This window comes from Accipiter gentilis, chromosome 21 (genome assembly GCF_929443795.1).
Source record: "Accipiter gentilis chromosome 21, bAccGen1.1, whole genome shotgun sequence".
Taxonomy (NCBI): domain Eukaryota; kingdom Metazoa; phylum Chordata; class Aves; order Accipitriformes; family Accipitridae; genus Astur; species Astur gentilis.
The window spans coordinates 23263385-23284810 of record NC_064900.1 but is presented as its reverse complement, the minus strand read 5'-3'; the positions used below and the strand labels follow the sequence as shown (position 1 = coordinate 23284810).

Genomic DNA, 21426 nt, shown 5'->3' with positions numbered 1-21426 from the left:
AGCCACATAACCTCATGTGGGAGAAATAAAGCACCTGAAGAAACAAAGCGTTTCTCAGAAAAGCAAAATATACCCGCTATGATTTAGGCAAGAATCCTAAATATGAATATTAGGACCCTCCAAACCAATATCTACACAGACAAATACTATATTTGGACTGTACCAGCCCTGGACGTACTGTTAGATCAGAAGAATAAAGCTCTTTCAAAAACCACAGACTTAGAAGCTAAATTAAACCCTAAAAACAAGAATGTGGAACTATTAGTTAGTTTTGAAAACAATAGGAAGAAAGTATACTGAATAAAATAGTCACACTGGAATTTTTTTTGATTGGGGTTTTTTTTTGTTGTTTTTGTGGGGGTTTTGGGTGTTTTTGTTTTTTCATGAAAGTGGCTAGAGATTACCTAATATCAGAAAGAAAGCTCAAAGACTGTGATAATTAGGAGTTTCTTGTCTGTGGACATTCTGAATTTTTTTTGTCCATTTGAAGTATTTCCTGTTGCCAGATGACCATATGAAAACATGAATAAGCTTGAAGGAAAATCCACAGAAATTACCTGTTGGGAATCATTTGATTTAAAAGCATCTTTAAGGATTTCAACCGCTCTTGATGGGTCAACATATTTCCTCTTTGAACCAACTAGAAGTGCAAACAGATACCTCAATTCACGCATGAAAGGCAGATTCCTATGTTCCTGTATTTGAAGAAGAATTAAAGATATTTAACAAAGTGGTAACAAAAATCTACTTTACAGAAGCATTACCCAATAAACTAAGCATATATACAGCAATCATCATAATATAGAAGCTTACTTGTAGTACTAGCAAGGTAGTGTTGCATGCCTTTTGCTTGCCAGTTTTACAAAATAATGTAGTTCTCTGGGAAGAAAATTACATGTCAGAAACTGAAAGCTCCCTGAAACCACAACTAGATGTGGCTGTTTGACTTGAAATGGGGCTGAATGGACAAGTGGACAACCTGAGTTGTATTTAAGACAGAACTGTTGCTCCCAAGACTTATAAAGCCTTAAGTAATACACTGCAACAATATGCACTGATTTTACCGAAATGAGTATTCCTCTGTACCTCTAGCAGAATTTCTTGTAAGCCTTCACACTGCCTAGTACCTTTTTAAGCTTATTTTTTACTGAAGTCATGAATTTATAAGGTGTATGCAAATCATTATTATTTCTCTTGACATAAGATAAATACCTTGCTCTCCTTTCTACCTATATTTTAAGTACAGTTCATGGGGAACATAGAGTTCTTTTTCTGGTTTCCAGGAGAGAAGCAGAAGAAATACTTTATGCCTGTATAATGAAAACCATGTAAACTGAAACACAAATTCATCATAGCATAGATTAAACCACAGGTTACAAATGCTGTGGAGACTGGATATGTCTCATACTCCTGCGTAGATAGTTAACAAATACTTGTGAAATTGAAAACCCATGTAATATCCACTTGTATTTAGAACAAAGTATCATTCAAAGGCAGCACACATGTCAGATGCTGGTCAAACTGGAATTACTTGATGACAAACTATTTCACATGCTCATCAAATAGCAGGCTTGTTTAGTCACTCCTATGTCAATCCTGTATGCATAAAGCTTTTTGTACATAAAGTCTGCTTTATTTCAGCTTTAAAAATGGTGCATGGTAAACTGGAACACGTTCCACATAATATCTAAAAAAATATTTTTAGTCACATGAATTCAAGTTTTACTTGCTCTTCTAGTCCACCTTGCAAGTCACCTGCCAATTATAAACAATGTTCACAGAAAAGGCTGAAGAATTCATCAAATGCCACCCTAATTCAGTATTAAATCATCGTAATTTAAGAATAAAATCAGTCTCCCATTTATATATTTAAAGCATTTTATAACAACAAAACAAGGAAACAAATTGCGAAAGTGATTCTCTTCTTACTATTTACATGAAGTGATCTATTAAAAATTAATAGAATTTCAAGTTCTAAATACAGATGTATTTTGTCAAGATGCTTTAATACCAGTGATAATTCATATGCACAATATAGACAACTGACCAGACAATACTCTAGATCTCACCTTCCTTTGTTAAATCTGAAATACACAGCCAGTAAGTATTATTCCATTACTTACCTAAATTTACACGACTAATTTGGCTGAGTTTTAAGCATACTTGTAGCTTTAGGTTGAACAACTGGCTACTGATGACAGTTGGATTACTCAGAACAAATACCGCTGTGAAGCCTATAAAAGTTCTCTAAAACTAGAAAAATCCTTGTTGGTTTTTTGAGAAAGCTCAGTTTAATACATTAGGCATGATCCTTGACCAGATTATGTGGGCATTACCGTAACGAACAGTGTTTCTGTTTCTGACTAAACAAAGCCTAAAATCTTCAAAAGGATGTGAGCCACTCCCCAAGACAAGGTATACAGTTCCACAAAGGACTTGCACATTAAAACAAAAGAACTAATAAAGTGATCACAGCACAGCATATGGCTCTCAATTTTAAAGTATACTGTAGGTGCACCAACACACACACACACACACACAAAAGATTAAAATCAATTTTGAAATGAAAACTGTATGGGAATTTCATAGTCTAAAACATTCTTTATTTTATCACCTATCCTGCCTGCCTAAATAATTTGCCTAAATAATTTCTTGATACACTGATATTGGAACAATTTATGATTAAGAAATGCTTCTAAAGCAATCTACATGTTTAATACAATAGTAAACATTCATTATTGTCAATCAGTATGCCAGGACACTGGCTGGCATAACGATAATGTTGAAACAGAGGGAAGGATGTGCTAACCTGTAGCACAGTAACCCACTTCCTCTGATAATAAAATGTTTCCTGAAGATATTGTTGAAGTCAAATATTTAGCTGGCCTCACTGTGTACAGCAAAAAAGATCTGTTCATATGACAGCAAGAGGTAAGAGAACTGGAGAGCCAAGAAGCTACAGTAACTACAGACAACCATATTTGTTGTACAGAAGGAAGCTGAGGAACACACCAAGGAAGAAAAGTGAATTCAAATTAAAAAGAACAAAAACAGATTGGAGATTTTAAGTGTATGCCCAAGTTTAAAATCCAGAAAAACAAAGTCCAATCAGTGGATGCAAACAGGGTGGGGTTGTTTGTTTCGTTTGGGGTTTTTTTTTAAAGTCAAAATTTATACCAATGACTTGTGGATTCAAAATTTTACATGGCAAATTATTAATAGCATTTGGATTCAATATATTGACAGGAAACAAAAACACCCCACTATGCAATATTCCCTTAAGTACAACCACATGCTTTAATTCTGAATCAAGAGAGTGTCATGACCACTTGCATTAAACTCTACTTTCTATCAACTGGAAGAACAACAGGATGTAAACCAAAGTTTTGAAAATCCGGGATTATGAAAACTCGGTCTTTATTAGCAAGGAAATTTGATCCTAGGGAATGTCAGTCACACACAGTACTTAATACTAGGTTAAAAATATAATGTTTGCTAACACAGGCTACGTTCACATTAGAAATGCTCACCTACTAGCAGCAGTGCTGCTACAGCTGTGTCAGCAAAGCCCTTCCACTGAATCTGGTCTAAGCAGCAGTACACCGAGCAAACTCTGCCTCTCTCAACACCCTGCCCATACTCTAATGTGAGGGTAATGTATTTTATGTAGGACCCATAATAGGAAGCTCAAAGAAACACTAATTAGCACCTATAAAATCCATGCTAATTTGAGCTAGCAACACTGCAAAATTCAATTACAAGTGAGAAACACCTTTATCAGCCAGGAGGGGAAGTTAGCTTCCAATTTTACCTTTTGGTTTCGGGGCAAGTCTTGAGCATTTGCAGGAGGATTGAAATTTAAAACTAGTCTTCGAAACTCCAGTAGGTTAAATAATGACTGAAAAGAAAAAAAAAAAAAAAAACAACAAAACATTTAAGCACTTCTACAAACAAAATTCTTCCAAACGTGCCTTAGCAAAATAAATGGAATGTTAAACATATGCAGTGCTAAAGTTTCATTTCAGAAGCTAGATTATTTCACTTAACTTTACTAAACACATTTTCACCAGAAGGTAATTATTTTTGCCAAGTAAACAGATTAATAAAAAAACTTCTTTATACTTAATCACATAAACAGAACAATTTTAGATGGTAGGTAAACTACTTTTTAATTTAAAAACAAGAATTTTATTAATTGTGTAACTGTTAGTTTTCAAATTGAAATTAAAACCTGTTTAGACATGTAAAATTCATCTTGTAGCCCCTCTATCATCTACCTCCCCAGCACAGAGAGAGTACATCTTTGTATATGCAACTTAAATCCACTTGCAATTATCTGTATTTTTTGCATTCTGTTTACTCCTCTCATTATTATAGGATCTGTATGATGTACATTAGAGTAAGGAAACAGGGTTATACATCTTTGCAGGTAAGGAACTGGTAACATTCTCGTTTTACAGACAATAAGACATGAAAAAGGTGTCTGCAGGTACACCCACAAAGAACCCCATAGTGTAACACAGAGCCTGGAGGCAAGAGACTACAAGAACAAAATGACTCCGGGTTGCAAAAATAAAAGTCCAAAGCAGTGGCTGAAAACCGAAGTCCTCAGCACTTGTGTAACCGTATCATTGCTGTTCCGTACAGGCAGAAAGCACTTTAGTTAAAGTTCACTTCATTACTGCAGACTAGCATTTTGATGAAGAAAGGGTAGCAGTAAAGGTCTAAAGCATTTTAAACATGCTCATCAGAGAAGCACCAGGAAAATTTACCCTCCTATTCATACCCTTTGGTTTTACAACCTATGATTAACTATCCCCCACCCCCCCAGATCACATATTAGCTATTTATTTTGGAAAGGCAGAGCTTGCCTCCCCCAGCAATGGACTTTGATCCCGCAACTTGTCCTACACAGGTAAAGACTTAAGTCACAGGCCACGGCGAGTTTAATAGGATTTCAACCGCACAGTGTCAAGAAAGTGACATTCAAATTGTGAAGAGGCACTGCATTTATTCTAATAATTTAGAACATGTTGGAAGGAAAAAGAGATGAGTTTGTCAAAAGTTGCAACGTTCCCAGCTCTCCTCATGAAAGAGCCTTTACCAAGTTTAACCTCTTCCAATACTCCACAGTATATGGTGTCTCCAGCAAGAAGTTGTCCTTCCTAACATTTTTAAATTTAAAAATAAAATAATTTGAAAAATATTATCAGAAACACCAACCAAAAAACATCTTTCTGACCTTGCTAAATCAACAGACAATTGAGTAGTGAAGCTTTTTTTTTTTCTCTTTTGCTGTTCAAAATACAGGTTCCCCTTTTATCCGTCCTTGCAGAGAATGGAGATTAAAACAGAGTCCTTGTTTACTTACTCAAAGAATAGAAAATGTTAATATTTAATTTGAGTGTCATTCTAGAAGTTGATACTAATTGAAGTTATGTTTCATGATGTAACAGCATTCCACTGGTGGGCTCTTCATCAAGCAAAACACAGCAATGTCTTATATACAAAGTAAACCAGCTGCTGAAATATAATGTCCAAAGACTGACTTCTCTTCATGACTAATCCAAGTGCCATCAAAGTGCCAAGCAGCTGAGCTGCCCAATGTCATAACACATACATACGAATTAAGTACAGAAAACTGTATTAAAGTTTAGAATTTTTGCCTGGTGTTCAATCCACAAGAACTATATTTCTTTAATCCAGAACTCTGAACTGTGAACATGTAACTCCATGCTTTATTAAGCTGAACAGACCTATTTTTGCAAGCTGTTGAGAATAATCAAGAGGATTGTCTGATATGGTCTTTTCCTCTTCAGCTTTGTTCTACTCAAAATTTCTTATGCAAGATAATTAGTTATTAAACTTTTCTCCAAAACAGCTTATGCTGCGTGTGGTTGTACTGAGATGCAGCAGAACACTCACAGTTAATCTACTGCCAACACCACTAATGCTAACAGGACAGAACTATGTTGTAGCTCTTCTATACTGAGCTAAATAAACATCAGGAAACTTCTATCTTCGTAAAAAAAAAAAAAAAGAAGGTAATTTCCCAGTGTAAGTATAAACAAGTATACAATAAGCATGCCTAAGACCAACCAATTTTTGTGCCCGAAGTACCTCAAGGAGGAACCTACGGTTCTTTCTGAGATAAGGAGATACAAATGAGCTCACCTAAGCCCTCATTGCAGCAGGGACCTCCCATGGCCAACCACCCCAGCGCTTCAGAAAGGGGCTAGGCAAAACAATTCCCAATTTGCCAAGCCATCTGTTGACTAGGTTTTCTACACCCATGGAACAGAAGCTGTTCTTCTGCAGCCACCGAGAGACACAGCAGAGACTGTCCCTGGCCTGAGTGCCACCCACTGGCCCCATGCCAAAGCACTGGCCTTCAGCACTTCATCTCTTACCCACTTGGCTTCAGCTACAGAAAAGTGTCAGGAGTCACAGTGCAAGAAAACAGACTGGATCTGAAAGGTGATACTTCATATCTTACCAGCCTAAGTCTTCCAGCGTAAAGTATGCAAAACTTACGCATGCAAGAAAAATTCTCTAAAGGGTGGTGGGGGGGGGGTGTCCCCCAGTGTATTTAAACCTATTTAAAAGCTGTCATCTGGAAACTTCACCAAGTAAGGCTAAGATAAGTTATATCAATTCAAATTGTCATGAAAATCAACAGATTTTTAGTATACCTGCCTCCTATCATGTCAGTTTGGGGGCTGAATTAGATAGTAAAAGAAAATGAGAATAAACAACAACAACAAAAATTCAGTATCAGTTTAGGGCGTTCAAACTAGCTATGCTGTATGACAAGACATACTGTGGCTTTCCCCTGCTATAGGTGCTGATGATATAGATGTATTTTCTGTCATGCCAGAAAGAGCTAGGTAGAGTTGTAGCTTCAAGACTGTAAAATACTAAAAAGGTTCACTTTTCTGAGTAATGTCTACCCACGCTGTATAGAGTCCAAATGCAATTTCAGAATATAAGCTGCCTTGGTTTCACCTAAAACACCCTGCTTATTATCCCTTTCCCTCTCTTACTGTTTAAGATTATCAAAACTAAGGACCTTGGCAGAATTTAGGTTGCCTGAGTAAAGGTAATTCCTAACATTCTTAACATTCAAGCACAGTGATGCTGCATTAATACTGCAAGAATATAAATTAGTCAGCATATTAAATCCATAAAAGCTTGGCATGCAGAACCACCAGCAAAGTCCTAAAATAGTAGTTACTGACATCAACAATACTTGGAGAGTAGGAAAACAGTACTTCTGTATCTAGATAAGATACAACCTACCAAGATGCAGCACAAAGCTTTTAGACAGGCTCTTTGATGGATTCTTGCAAGTTCTAAAAGCACAGGGCACTAAAATCAGCTGTTTCACTAACAAATGTATGAAAACCTTTTGGTTTTTTTGACTAGCAATTTTGTATTTGCTTCCACCATTGAGACTAAAAAGCAAAAAATTTTGCACAAGAACTGGGGAATTTTAAATATTGATCACCTTTATACAATTTTACACAAAAACCTTAATTTCATAATGCTATGAACACAGCCACCTTCCCATTCAATTTGCAAAGGTTAAGCTTGGAAGGAAGGAATGACTTTCAAACTGTTCTGTGAAACACTCATTAAAGCTAATTCTAAACCAGTCAGCAAGATGCCAGAAACATTCTTATTTGGCAGAAAATTATCTAGGATGCTTAAGTAGAATGAATATATTTGACCAGTGCTGTAATGCCTGCAGAAAACCTCAACTTGTCCTAAGGTGATAAGTAAGGGGGGGGGGGGGGGAATCACAGTTACTAATGAAGCTTAGCAAACAAAATAGGACACACCTACTGGCACACAGCTGGAACATCACCAGCATATTGTGAAATGCCATCATCATTCAGGTTTCTCTTAGAGCAGCCCCAAGAAAAGCTGTGCAACTCCCATTCTTGTGGTAGGCTCCCTTTTACCAAAGTGATGGGGATTAACATCAGGCAAGGGTGACAGGACTAGTGTAGGTGTGCGTAACAATACCTATGTGTCAGCAGCAAATACTGGCTGGGAATTTGTCCAAATTAGTGCCAAAGCTTGAGATTTAACAGGAGAAAAATAAAAAAACTAACTTGAATTTTGGCAAAGAAAACTTAGGAAGAACTTAATTTGGCTAGTAACCAAAAACTAAATATATCTTATTAGTATGGCTTGAAAAGCAACTCTCTGGCAGGGGGAAGAGTAAAGTATGCATTCCTACAGAGCTCTTAAACGAATTGTTTCATGTACTGGCATTTAGCTACAACATGATCTTGTGTAAGTTGAAAGCTTATATATGCATTAACACATCACAACACCCATTTGTCTCATTTAGTCATCTGGGGCCTTTTATGCATTTCCAATATTACATCTATTCAGATTTTAGAGCCACAAAGCAGAGACTGTAACTACCTTCATTCTGTACAGCAAGCAGAGAGCAATTTTAAAGAATTAATACCTTATTATTGTTCTAAAAATAAAAAGCAAAAACAGAGCTCTGCCCATGTCATTAATTATATTATTTGGAATAGTTTGCCTCTGCCAACATGACAAAATAGATTTATGTTCTCACTTCACTTTATAAACAATTTTGATGGTTTACTGTATATAGAGCTAGTTTTAGTGGGGTAGATCGACTAATATTAGGGTTAACTTCTTATTCATGCCAATAATCTAAATCAAAGACAACACAGAACTCTATGGAATGTATGCTCCCATCTGCACACATTACCATATGGTCCTTCCAATAACATTAAGAACTTTAAATTTACTAGTTATCCATACTTGAAGTACATTTAGGCTTATTAGTGACTTAACACTCCTACACACTTCAGATTGAATATTAGTGTCCAGCAAAGCTCTGTACTGCAAAAACATAAGCACCTTCACTGGCAACTATGTCCACTTCTCTCCAACTTTCAAGTCTTCTGGACTCTATACCACTAACTTGGGAGAATGATTTCCCCCTCCTCTAAGTCCTTCCCCACTTCTCTATTTATTGATCTTATTTTACTATTTTACCTTTTGGTTCATATTCTTAAACCTACTTCTCTTACAACAAAGTCCATGAAGTGGCTGCTCTGCTCCTGCGCTACACTTCTTTCTAACCAGCACCTTCTTAGAACTCACACTGGGGCTGCCTCCTACTCCACTTGTGCATGTCTTATTCCTGTAAGTGGTAAATCCTGTTTTCAGAATAGAGACTAATGACAGGCATTAAATGTGGTTATCAGACCTATATTTGACGCTATTCATGCACTGCATAGCAGTAAAAGTCAGCAAGCATAAATACAACAAGAATTCTTCCTATAATGCTTAAATGAAAAGGAAACTGACTGTTATATGTATATGCAAATTAGTTTAAACACATTTTACTTACAATGTAGAAAATAATTATTGTCACAAGACTATAGAGAATTTTAAATATATTTTCTCTTAAGCACACAGTAGCCCTGTGTAATGTCTTCTACCTTTCAGAGAAAAAAAAAACTAAAGAAAATGAGGAAGTCACCCAAAACATATTCCTGTTATTGCTTCTTTCCATACACTGAGAATTTGGCACAGCCAAAAGCCTTCCTGAAAATCCTCATATTGTTTAGAGAATTAGAGAAGGGAAGAGAGGAAAACAGCTTCAAAGCTGGGACTAGAGCAGGTTCCTGTTCAAACTTCATTGTGAAAGTATAGGAAGAGGAGTTTTTTCTCTCTCACTCTCTGCAACAAAACTCCTACGGACAGATATGACACTATCTCATGGCTGAATTTCAGCAGAAAAACCCCACATGTACAGTGGTAGCAGTCAGGAAAACATTTAGCATTTTCAAAGTCATAGACAGATTCAATCTCAGATCTTAAAAGCTTTAGAAAGTATCTCAAAAAGGACATTTTTATTTATAAACCATCAACCAATCAGCATTCCAAATTGCTGAAAACCAAAGTATAAAATGCAGTTTTAAGCTGTCATGTTTTGCTTTTCCAAAAGGCTGAGGTGTAACATGGAAGAAGAAGATGGAAAACAGCTTTCATACTGTTTGATCAAGAAAGTCAAACTAACTTAAGACCTCTAGCAGACTTGGGTTAAGTCAACATTTTCAACAAACAGCTCACCATGGTATTACCAGCCCGCATTTAGAAAACATTTACTTGTTTATAGCAACAAACTCAGAACATTACTGCAATTCAGAAGACAGATAAGTATGATGTGAGATGTGTCCAGAAGAATTCACTTTATACTTGTGTCTTGGCACATACTAAAAAAATGCCATTCAACCACTCCTCTATTACATGTTCAAAGCAAGAAAAAAAATCTGTTAGGACATAAAACAACAGCCAACATTTCCTGACATGGTTACAGTTTTCAACTTCTTGCCTAAATGCACAACAACATGAAATCAGTTTGTGGTATAACCTTAAACACCACACCTAAGCAATGCAAAAGCTTTATGCCCTTCTAAACCTAGGAACTGCACATAGGATCACAACCCAACACCTATTCTGTATCCTTCATTTTAATTAAAGGGACAACTATGTATGAGTCAGAGCTAAAGCCACCATCCGTTAAAGCTTTCCAACCCTTCACAACAGAAATCGCCATTTGTATACCACTAAATATAAGGTAATAGTTTCAAAAATCACACAAGCAACCTGAGGGAGCTGGAGACCACAGTGAAGAACAAAAACCAGGAAAAGGAATTTCCTGTCAGCAATAACATAGGATGATTGAACTTGGAAGTGACAGGTCAATCTTTACTCTGCAGGGGAACAGAGGGAGTGACGGAGGGAAAGCAAGAAATTAGATTTCCCACTTCATTATTCCTCTTCCCATGAAATTCTACAGAACAGTTTATATCATATCCCACCCCTCCCAGGCTGCTCCAGAGAGAAAATAGTGGAAAGAAAATATTCCATCAATGACCACTTTAACTCAAATGGGGATTGCACACTAAATGTTCTTTAGCATGCAACCTTCGGTTGCATGTCCAGGAAAGCAAGGGAGTTGTGTACAATATACCTATATGCAACTCTCATTATATAATACTAGGCTTTTTGGTATTAATGCACTACCACGTCATCCTCCATCACAATCCCTTCCATTCAACATGACAAATAGGAAAACCAAAACAATGCAAAAGTTAAATACTTGCGGTGGGCTGCTTCAAAGATGGTAAGAACAATAGCTAAGCCACCAACTGGGAAGAAGATACTTCCTTGATTCTCACCCCTCAAGCTGGCTCGCTTCTTCCCAGAACTAGAAGCTTAGGATCAAATGAGATCCTAACCCCAAATATATTGACATCAGAAAAGCAAGAAGGGTGCTCCTAAACACAATGCAACAGAGTAAATAAAATGCCAGAAGTGGTGTGAGGGACCCTGAAAATAAAAGTTGGAGAGCAGCCATGGAGATTTATGCTTGTAGGACAGTAGCCTTTTAATTCTTTGTTCTGCAAGCTATGTACTTGGGGGGGGGGGGGGGGCTCGGGGGGGTTGCACTCTCATTTTTTAATGATTAACCAGACTGACAGACTCCCAGAGAAAAGAGTGTGGGGATGCCAAGCCTCAGCTGTCCTGCTGGGATAACTCATTTGGGAAAGGGATGAGCTACAATCCAGACAGGCCTTCAGAAACTCACAAGACCCAGGAAAACACTGCACCTAGTACTTTAGGTATGGGATGGGGGGGGTGGGGAGGAAAGTAAAATTTTCATTATGTTTCCCTATAGATTTTCTTTCTTCCATCAGAAATTTCTCTTAGCACACTGAGTGGACAACATTCACTAAACGACCAACTACTCAGTATCTCCCATGACACCTTTTTCAAGGGGCAAGTATACTTCTCACACATGACTGAAGCCCTACTTGGAACTCCAAAAGATAGTCTTGTGCAATGCCTTAAAGCAAAACACCTGGGAGACAACTTGCACAGGCAGCAAGCCTACAGACACCATTCCAGCAACGCTTCTGTGTCCTGTGCGTTACCCACCTTCTATGTCCTACGTCCTGCAAACACTTAACTCATGCTCAGCATGACACAAAGGAGCCACTTCATAGGAGCTGCTTCACAGGCTCAATAAATGTGTTATTTATAAGCCATTTTCAGACTATAAGCTCTTAAAACCAAGGAAAATTGTAAAGTTACATTTTTACAAGGGAGACATTGAAATCTACTGAAAAAAAAGGAAGTAAAAGCATATAGGAGTATATTCGTGTTTTGTTTCTTTAAAGAACTTGCTATCTTAAGTTCTATTTCAAGAGCAGACATACGCAGTTACAATAATGAGAATTTAAAAACCCACCAAACCCACACAAACAACCTTCTAGAAATGTTCTAAAACCTCAAGATTTAGGGATCCCACTATAAAAGTTAATGTAAGTAAACAGTAGCAAAAGCATCTATGGGTGAACTGTCAAAAATATAGGTTTATTACAAGTTCAAGAGGAGGTGGGAAATCATTGAGAGACTTAATTCGTCTCTTGGCAGGTAAGGAAGAAGCAAACAAACTTTAATACAGTTTTGTTTTGACATATTTTCTGGGGGACTCAGTTTTAAATTCAAGTTATTATCAAGTCAAAAGTCTTCAACAGCAGGACAGATTTGTAGAAGTTACACTGTGGAAAAACTATTACTGTTCATTCTAAAGATGCTAAATGTAACTGTTGAAAGCAATACTTTGGTTTAGAGCTATCTGAAGAGATACTCCTGTCTTCCCCTACAGAAGAGGATGACTTCCATATGTGTGTATTTCTCTAATGCCCAAATAAATACAGATTAAAAGGCAGTATTTCTAGGAAAGTTTGAATTTTGAAGGTTTGCTGACACTCACTGAAAACACAGCTTAAGGAATTTCATGCTCTTAATGCAAATACAATGAACAATTGAGGATTGCATTTGACTAAGCTAACTGGTGGCTATAAAAAACAACATACATTGCATAAGGAAACTGTCAAAATGTCAAAAGCTTTTTTCCCTTAACAAGCACCCCTTAAGTAGAAGGGGAAAAAAATTTTCTTTCTTTGCAATTTATTTCGATTATATTACACAATATATCTTTGTGATTGACAGTAGTTAACATTTAGATATTGTTGACCTATGTGATGTGTCAGGTTTCAAAAGACTCCTAAAGAAAGCTTGAAAATACTTCTACATAGTCAATGCAACCCAAGGAGTCAATGTGCCCTGTGGATAAATAAATATGGTATTAGCTAATACTCTAAATTAACATGCATTAAGTTTCCTGGGATGGTTGTTTGAAACATAAGTCTTCCTGGTTGGCAGACAATATTAATAACCTACATTTGCAATCAACTGGAGTTATAAATCTTTCAGTTGTTTACTTGAATTACATTCTATAGATATAAATACATAAGTTTAACTATCTTTTAGGATTAAACCTTTATAATTACAAATGCCACAGATTTTCACATAATATGTGTAGTGACCATAAAAACTAGCTAGCCCTCTTTATAATCCATTTTCAAGATATAAAGTTGCACATCATGTATAAATAACATGAAATCATAGGTCTAGCGTAGGTTTTTACATTATCTAACCTCTGTTCTTACCTCTGTGGTTAATGAATTAAAATTCAAGTTTCCTTGAAAACATTTATTTAAACATTTGCAGTTTCCTGTATATAAATATTTATTTTACAGAAATGCACATACACATAAAATAAGTCATGTTGAGATTTGGGACTGCTATGGAATGTAAAATCTGATTACTCAACAGAGAAGGTAAAACGCCAACTCATATTAGCTCCACAAAGAGCTTTATGGAAATAAAATGTTTCTCTATATTAGCACCAAGACAATGTTTCTGCTATTGGAAAAAGAGCTATTCATGTGAAGGAATAAGGAAAGGAGGAGAGATGAACAAGGGAAACATCAAAACATCTCAGGAAAACAGAAAATTCAAACACCTGATAGATTACCAGATGCTGAAAGAAAAGAGGCCTAAGAACACAAAAATTTCGGTGGGAAGGGAGGTGGTAGAACAAATAAAGAAGTCTTTCTGTTTCCTTATCTACAGCGTTACCTAAGTATTACCTTCAGGTAAGTAAAACCTGTCCATAAAAAAAACAGAAAACAAACAAACAAAAACAAAACACCACAAACAAAAACCCAAATCCACTCAACACTAAGAAGTCAAAAAGAACATGGATAACAGCAATCCAATTTATGTAGTCTACCGGAACTTCAGAGTAATTTCTGAAGAAGTCATTCAACAAAAACTTCTAACTAAGCAGCAATGAGGTAAGATGGAAAGTCGAGGTACAGACAAATAGGCAATCAAAAAGAAAAGAGGGCAGGAAGTAAACCATCTGTTCCAGCCTGAAGGGAGGTTACTGCAAATTCATGAAGTCTGTGCTGGTAAGCAAAATTTGAAGTGATCTAGAAAAGAGAGCAAGTAGCAAGATCACCAAGTTTGCTCAGTACAGAGATATGCAATGTAGTAAAATCAAGAGCTGGCAAAGGTGAACTGACAGAAGGATCATATGGGACTGAGTGACTACGTAATAAGAAAGCTAAATTGAACACACATAAGTGTACAGTGATGTACATGGTGGAAAACAACCCTAAAATTTATAGAAAGTTATGGGCACCAAGCTAACTAGTATTATTCAAAACTTCAAATTTATGATAGTTTCATGAAAGTTATCAGTTCAATACACACAAGTAGTTAAAAGAAGAAAAAAAAATAATTAAGAAGGGAAGACAAGAATTAAACAGAAAACATTCCTATAGAATCATAGGGTAATTCAGCTCAGAAGGAACTGATGGAAGTCTCTTTTCAAACCTCCTGCTTCAAGCAGGATGTCACCTGTGAGATCAGACCAGGCTGCTCAGGGCTTTTCCCAGGCACATCTTAAAAGCCTTCAAGGTTTGACAGAGCCTGCACAGCCTTTCTGGGCAACCTCCACTGCCTGCCTGTCCTCATGGGGAAGAATGCTTCATATATTTAGGCCGAATCTCTCTTATCTAACTCTCATTATCCCAATATCCACTGCTGTGAAAAGCCTGGCTCCATCTTCTCAATGGTCAGCTAATGCAAACCATCCCATAGCTTGCCAGGTTGACTTTTTGGCCTGTCTGCAGTTTATCAGAAACCTCTTTGATTCTCCATGACCTTTCAAAGATGACAGAGTGGCCTTGCTAAGACTTTCCTCCATTATCTCAGCACCACTGGATGCAGCTCAGTGGGTCCTGTGTACTTACATGGGTGAAGTTTCCTCAAGTAATCTCTTGCTCAATCCATAAACACTGCTCAGAGTTCCTCTCCCCCAACCAAGCACAGTGGTCTGGGATACCTCATCGGTGAAGACTGAGGCAAAGCAAGGCACCGAGTACCTCAGCCTTATTTAAGCCTCCTGTCACTAAATCACCTGCTCTATTCAGCAACAGAACTATGTTCTTGTTCAGCCTTTTATGACTAGTGTAGCATCAAAACCTCTTCTTGTTACCCTAGACATCCCTTGAAGCATCAACTCTAAGTTAGCTTTCACTTTCCTAACATCATCCCTTCATGACTAGGCAACATTTCCAAACTCCTCCTCCGTAGCCCATCTCTGCTTCCAGATCCTACACACTCCCTGCTTGCATTGGAGCTTGGCCATGAGCTCCCTGAGCAGCAATACGGACCCTTCTTGTAATCAGAGGATGCCGCCAGCTTTCCTGAGCTCCTCTGCCCTTCAAAGCTGCCTCCTATGGGATCCCAGATACCAACTTCCTGAAGAAGCCAAAGTCTGCTCTCCTGAACTGTAGGGTCTGTACCCTGCTACTCTTTCCTCACTTCTATCAGGATTGTGAACTCCACTATTTCATGGTCACTGCAGTCAAGGGTACCCACATTACTACATCTCCAACCTGTTTTTCCATTTTAGGGAACAGCAGATCCAGCTGTGCATCACACCTAGGCAGCCCATCAGTACTTGTATCAAGAAATTGTCCCTGATACTCTCCAGAAATCTGGTTTGCTTGTGTCCTGCTGTGTTGGACTTCAAGCAGATGTCAGGGTGATTACTAAAGTTCTCCACAGGAACCAGCCTTGAAAGAAAGCTTTGTCCATAACCCCATCCTGAGGAGGGTGATCTGTAACAAACTGAACAGGTGGTACCTCTACCAGCCACTCCTGTGATGCTCACCCACAAACTATCATCTTAAACTGTCATCTTGTCTCACACAAGTACAGCATACATTTGAGCTGCTCACTCATAAGGAAGGCAATGCCCTTCCTTGTCATCCCCGATTGTCTTTCCTGAAGAGCCTGCATCTGTCCATTGTACCACCTCAAATTCATAGCCCACTCGCACCTTGAGAACTTTCCTGGTCCCCCAACTAAAATGCTAGTAGAGCTAGAAAAGATCTGGAGAACAGCAACAAGGCAGGTCAGAGGTTAGAACAGTTTCTGTATAGGCAACAACTCAGCAGTCAGCTTGGAAAAAGAGACCAGCAACCTGGTGAAAGAGTATGACAGCAGTCCACAGAACTGTAACAGCAATTTTAACTGACTTGTCCACCAGGAGTCATGGAGGCCACCAGATAAAGCTAGTGGGAGCCAAGTTCAAAAAAAACCAAACAAAAACCAGGCAGTTCTTCATGCTAAATACGGAGCACAACTATGGAATTCCCACCCAAAGGATCCTAAGGGTGCAAGAAGCTCGCAAGGTTCAAGGGAGACTAGTACATAAAAGAGGTCCACTGGGGATTACCAACTAAAACTGCAAAGGATTAAGAAACTCCCCCAAGGTGAAAGCAGTTGGAGGCTTGGGAGTGTTTTAACAGACCAGCATCATGTATACTGTTTGTACTCCTCTGTAAGTATGCATTTGAAGAAATTGCTAGGCAGAACGTTGATCTAAATGGACTCAGCCTGAAGTACAACAGCCATTAGTATGAAAGTAACAATATTAGTTTATCTGAAGTGCTTCAGCCTGACAGTAATTTGTTAAAAATTGGTATTAAATATTTTATTTGATTCCTCTCAAAATGTCAGACTATGAAAAGTTACAATATGCTGAATTGCTTCTTGTAGACTAAAAATAAATTTCCCCCTATTGTATTCCACTTTCACACACAGTCTTCTGTGGGTTGGTTGCTTTTGAATATACCTACAGATTATTTAAAAAAACATATACAGCTTTAGCAATCACTTCTAAAAAAAAATCTCTTAAAAGATGGGTTCATAAAGTTTATGTACAATGTATCTTTAATATTAGAACATTAGATTTTACTAAACAAGATGCACTACCTGTACTCATTTCCCTATTGACCCTATCTTCAAAAAAAAAACCAAAAAGTAGGTTTTAATTAAGCTACGTATATAAATAAACAGACTAAGAGCACATATATTGGCTGTATTAGGTAAAACAACTCCAGACAGACACAACTGCATCCATATCAGACCTTCACTTTCCTCCTCCTCAAGTTTCCTTCTCTATCAGTTATTCCTTCTTTTAACCTACTCAGCTATCTATTTTCTTGTAGCTGTTCCAGTAAGCACTCCATGATTGAGGGTGTCTCATTTCCTCTATCTACCTCCATTGTCAGCCACCCTCTTTCAGTCATTTACATGCATTCCTTTTAATATAAGCAGTCTGTTCTTCATCTGTAATTCAGTTTTCACATGTTTTTAGGCACCCACAATTGTCACTGATGTGAGCATGAGTTGCAGACACCCAGGATCTTCAGAGACTCAACTCCTTGTCTTCAGCAACTTTTTAATAAGAAATATTTTGAAGCTTTACTTAGTTACACTACAGTACTTTCTACATTTCAATCAGGCCTATAGATAAACATGTTAAGAGATGCAATAAATCAGTAATGCTCAAAAACATCTCATCCAGTGGCCTAAACTTCCCAGGAAAACAGATATCTTAAGTTATCCACTCAAAATAAGATAACTCACCTCACAAAAAATACAATGAAGCATATACACAGCTAATCGAAGAGGGTCCTTACCTGAATGACAGCACTAAACCAGCATGTGTTGCCAACATTCTTTAATCCTACTGGACAGTTGTCTTGCCGCTTTCGATCATAAGGGTTTGGAGAGTCACTCCATACCTCTGGGTGCGTCCTCTTTAAACTTGCTTTATTTTCTGCAATACTGGCTTCTAGAACTCTTCGGGAACAGAAGGGAGGGAAAAAAAGTGAGAAAAAGAAAAAAAAGGCACAGTAAAACACCTTCAGTTACTAATACAGACATCTTAATTACATCATTCACTAACTTATTGTTGCTGAGCTTGGTTTTAAATTTATATGCAATAATATGCCTTCAAAAGTAAGATGCCATTTTACTTTTAGATATGTTACAGTAATTCCATTATGTTTTGGAAAATGATACCAGTGAGTGAATGAGTGAGTCTCCTATGAGAGCTCTAGATACAAGAACCACGTCTGTAAATCATCAATTATTTAAGAACCAGATTCAAATAGGATGGACAACAAGAAGTTTCAGGCAGCACTGTTAGCGTAGTACTTTCATCCACAAATGCTTTTATTGGTATGCAAAGCACAAAGTCACCAATAGTTCATTTACTGACAGTAAACCAAAGCTAGCTAGGCAACTTTCAAAAATGGAAGAAGCTTTTTGAGTTTCCATTTTTGGAACATATGCAACTGTATTAATCACGTTACATAGCAAGTAATCACTTCATGAACCATGGGAAGACATCTTCCCACAATTTTTCAAATGCCACTCAAGTTAATTGTACACTTCAATGACCAGACTCTTTGCAGGAAACCGTTCCTATGTGATTTATGTTGAATGTCCATATTTCACATGACAGTAAGATCTGATATGTGTTATGCTCCCAAACTCAAGCTTCACTCAACACAGTATTTCTGTATCAGCACATATCCTTAGACTGGTGACAAAGAACACCTTAAAGGTAATTTGGGGTAGCTGCATATTCTAAACAGAAAGATGGAGATGGATACATTCAGGTCATATAACGATGGCTCTAACTTATACGCAAAGTTGACTGGTGTTTGTACTACTGACACAGTAGTCACACTATTCCCAACCATCTACTCCGACTACCATGTAAAAGGCTGAGCTGCTACTGAACTACTACATTCGCCAATCACAGGATTTCTGGAGCTGCATGACAAGCATCTAAACAGTCTGAGCAGCATGAAGGGTTGCCCCCTTCAGTCCTAAACTCACTAAACAAAGACAGGCAGGTTTAGGCTGGTCTGTAAATGGAGTTCCTCAAGGACAAAGTTTGAACGTCTTAGAAAAAAACAAAGAAACAGGGTGGGACACACACATGACAATCTCTCAGTTTCCTAGCTGTTTTGTTTCAAGCTATGCTCTTGTCAAAGAAAAGGTATCTTACAAGATATACAAGAACTATGAAGCATTAGATGAATTTACTGTAGACAACTGCTTTGTGGGACATGCTAATTTGTTATTACTACTTATTTAATAAAATAAAAAAAAGAAGCATTCAGAATTTGAGAGACCATTTGGTAAAAATACCACTGCTGTACCAATACATGTCAGGAAGAACCTAAAACTTGTAATTTCTTAAGGGTTAATTAATTTCTGACATTTAGTTTTTGACAGATAACCTTGTAACAGCACTGAAAAGACAGGCATGTAATCCTCTAAGACCTTCTGCTCTGACATGTCTTCAAACAATGCACAGGGATGGAACCCGATTCTTCAGTAGTTGCTAGTTTTAAGAGTCTTTTACAGTAAAGTTATCTCCTAAGAAAACCCCAAAATTCAAAGAAACAGTCAAATTCATTTCCCTTCTCACTGATACAATCCTTCAAAAGTTTTAGATGACCAGTGTATCTCTGCTTTGACAGTAAAAGTTATTTGATGGGGACATTATAAAAAATTAATTCAAAACAAATGTCATACATATTTCAAATAATTTCTCATTCAGGTAGAATTACTTAAACTCTTGTTTAAACTAAATTGAAGGGACCTTTAAACCTGATAGGAAGACTCTGACAGACTGGAATAAATTTAGAATGATGATGTAACAGGACTACAATACTTACTCCATACCACTTTTTGATTTCAGGGAAACAATCAAACTTTTTCTTTTTTTCCCAAGCTGAAGAATATTTCAAGATATTTCAAGGTTCAAGTTCAGAAAAATATATATTCTCAAACTGAAATAGTTCCCTACCCCAAGGGTATTACCATTTGTCAATTTAATTACCTACTAAAATTTCTTCCTTGTATTTGTTTTTGTATTTCTTCAGCAGGTGAAGGATTTCCTCATCTCTAGCTCCACCTCAGATCTGTTTCCATGTCTTAAAGTATTTTATTCTCAATACTTCATATTCTTCCTTAATTTTACTTATAACATTGTCCTCAGAGAGCACATGCAATAGCTGCACACCCTATGTGCCAAACTCATTTTCAGCCATAATGATAGCTATGATGCAAACTGAAATAAGAAGTGAGCACAGTAAAGAGGAACCTAATGATCAGTTCAAAAGCTACATAAATAAATGTATTTACCAGCATAGTGAGTATACCTCTTACACTATTATGTTCACTATATTATATTCATACAGTCCTGATCTGGGACACTATCTTGACAAAGAATCTTATTCACACATGCTCTCAAAAAAATGAGCATCCTTCCATAAAGTTAGTACAAGGATTTAGCAATTCTGATTACACAGCTAAACACCCTCTTTGTGACCCTCGGAGACCACCACAGCAGTTGCTAGCCACAGAGCCATAAGCTACATGCAGGGTATGGTATTTCTCTAGCCTCACAGGACCAAAGGCTTCCCCACCTCCAAGCATTGGAATCTTGTTTGGAGGGAAGCTCTGGAGTGAGGGTTAGTTAATGCCAGGCTTGGCATGGGACTTGAAAGGAGTATTTTATTTTTCTCTAACAAGCTGGGCATATCCAAGCAGCTTTGCAGAGCTGCTTGCATGAGGCTAGCCAGACAATGCAATAAGCCTCAGGCAGAGTGAGTCCACAACGCAAAAGTTCAGCCAAACCATTTTGAGGAAGCCCACTAAACACGCTGCAGAAAAGCCCACTCTGGCAGGCTACTCAGCTAAAAGAACAAGGAAGCATCTTTATACTATGACGATCTTACAGCTGGACATCCAGGAACATCCCCAACTCTACATGACTCCCCAGTTTCACCTCTGATCTATACACACAATGCTTAACCACAGTGCAGAGTACCCAACAGTTTCAGTGACCATGTTAAAAAAAACAACCAAACAAAAGAAATCCACATTAGGGGTTGTGCACATCCTTATGCACTTATAGCATGGGCTCTCATTTTAATATGGCTAATACCCTAGGCACAACACAGGCCAGCTAATTTCTTCTTTCAGTCATATCTTACTAGCTTCCCCAGTGAAGCCCTACCTGACCAGCCTCATTCTCTTTCAATCCATGAAAAGTAATATAAGCAG

The 21426-nt window shown here is 37.5% G+C and overlaps 2 protein-coding genes across 7 annotated transcripts in view; one reads left to right on the top strand and one right to left on the bottom strand.

Annotated features, from left to right (window-relative positions):
* NRIP1 (nuclear receptor interacting protein 1) overlaps window positions 1–21426 on the top strand; it is an 895475-nt gene that overhangs the window by 532772 nt on the left and 341277 nt on the right. The gene's annotated exons all lie outside the window — the stretch shown is intronic.
* USP25 (ubiquitin specific peptidase 25) overlaps window positions 1–21426 on the bottom strand; it is a 92369-nt gene that overhangs the window by 35337 nt on the left and 35606 nt on the right. For all 3 annotated transcript variants that reach the window (XM_049824890.1, XM_049824888.1, XM_049824889.1), the window contains exons 5-7: window positions 17976–18138; window positions 3812–3898; window positions 558–695 (exon numbers count right to left, since the gene is read on the bottom strand). In XM_049824890.1, coding sequence (XP_049680847.1) covers window positions 558–695; window positions 3812–3898; window positions 17976–18138 — 388 coding nt within the window. The remainder of the gene's footprint in view (window positions 1–557; window positions 696–3811; window positions 3899–17975; window positions 18139–21426) is intronic.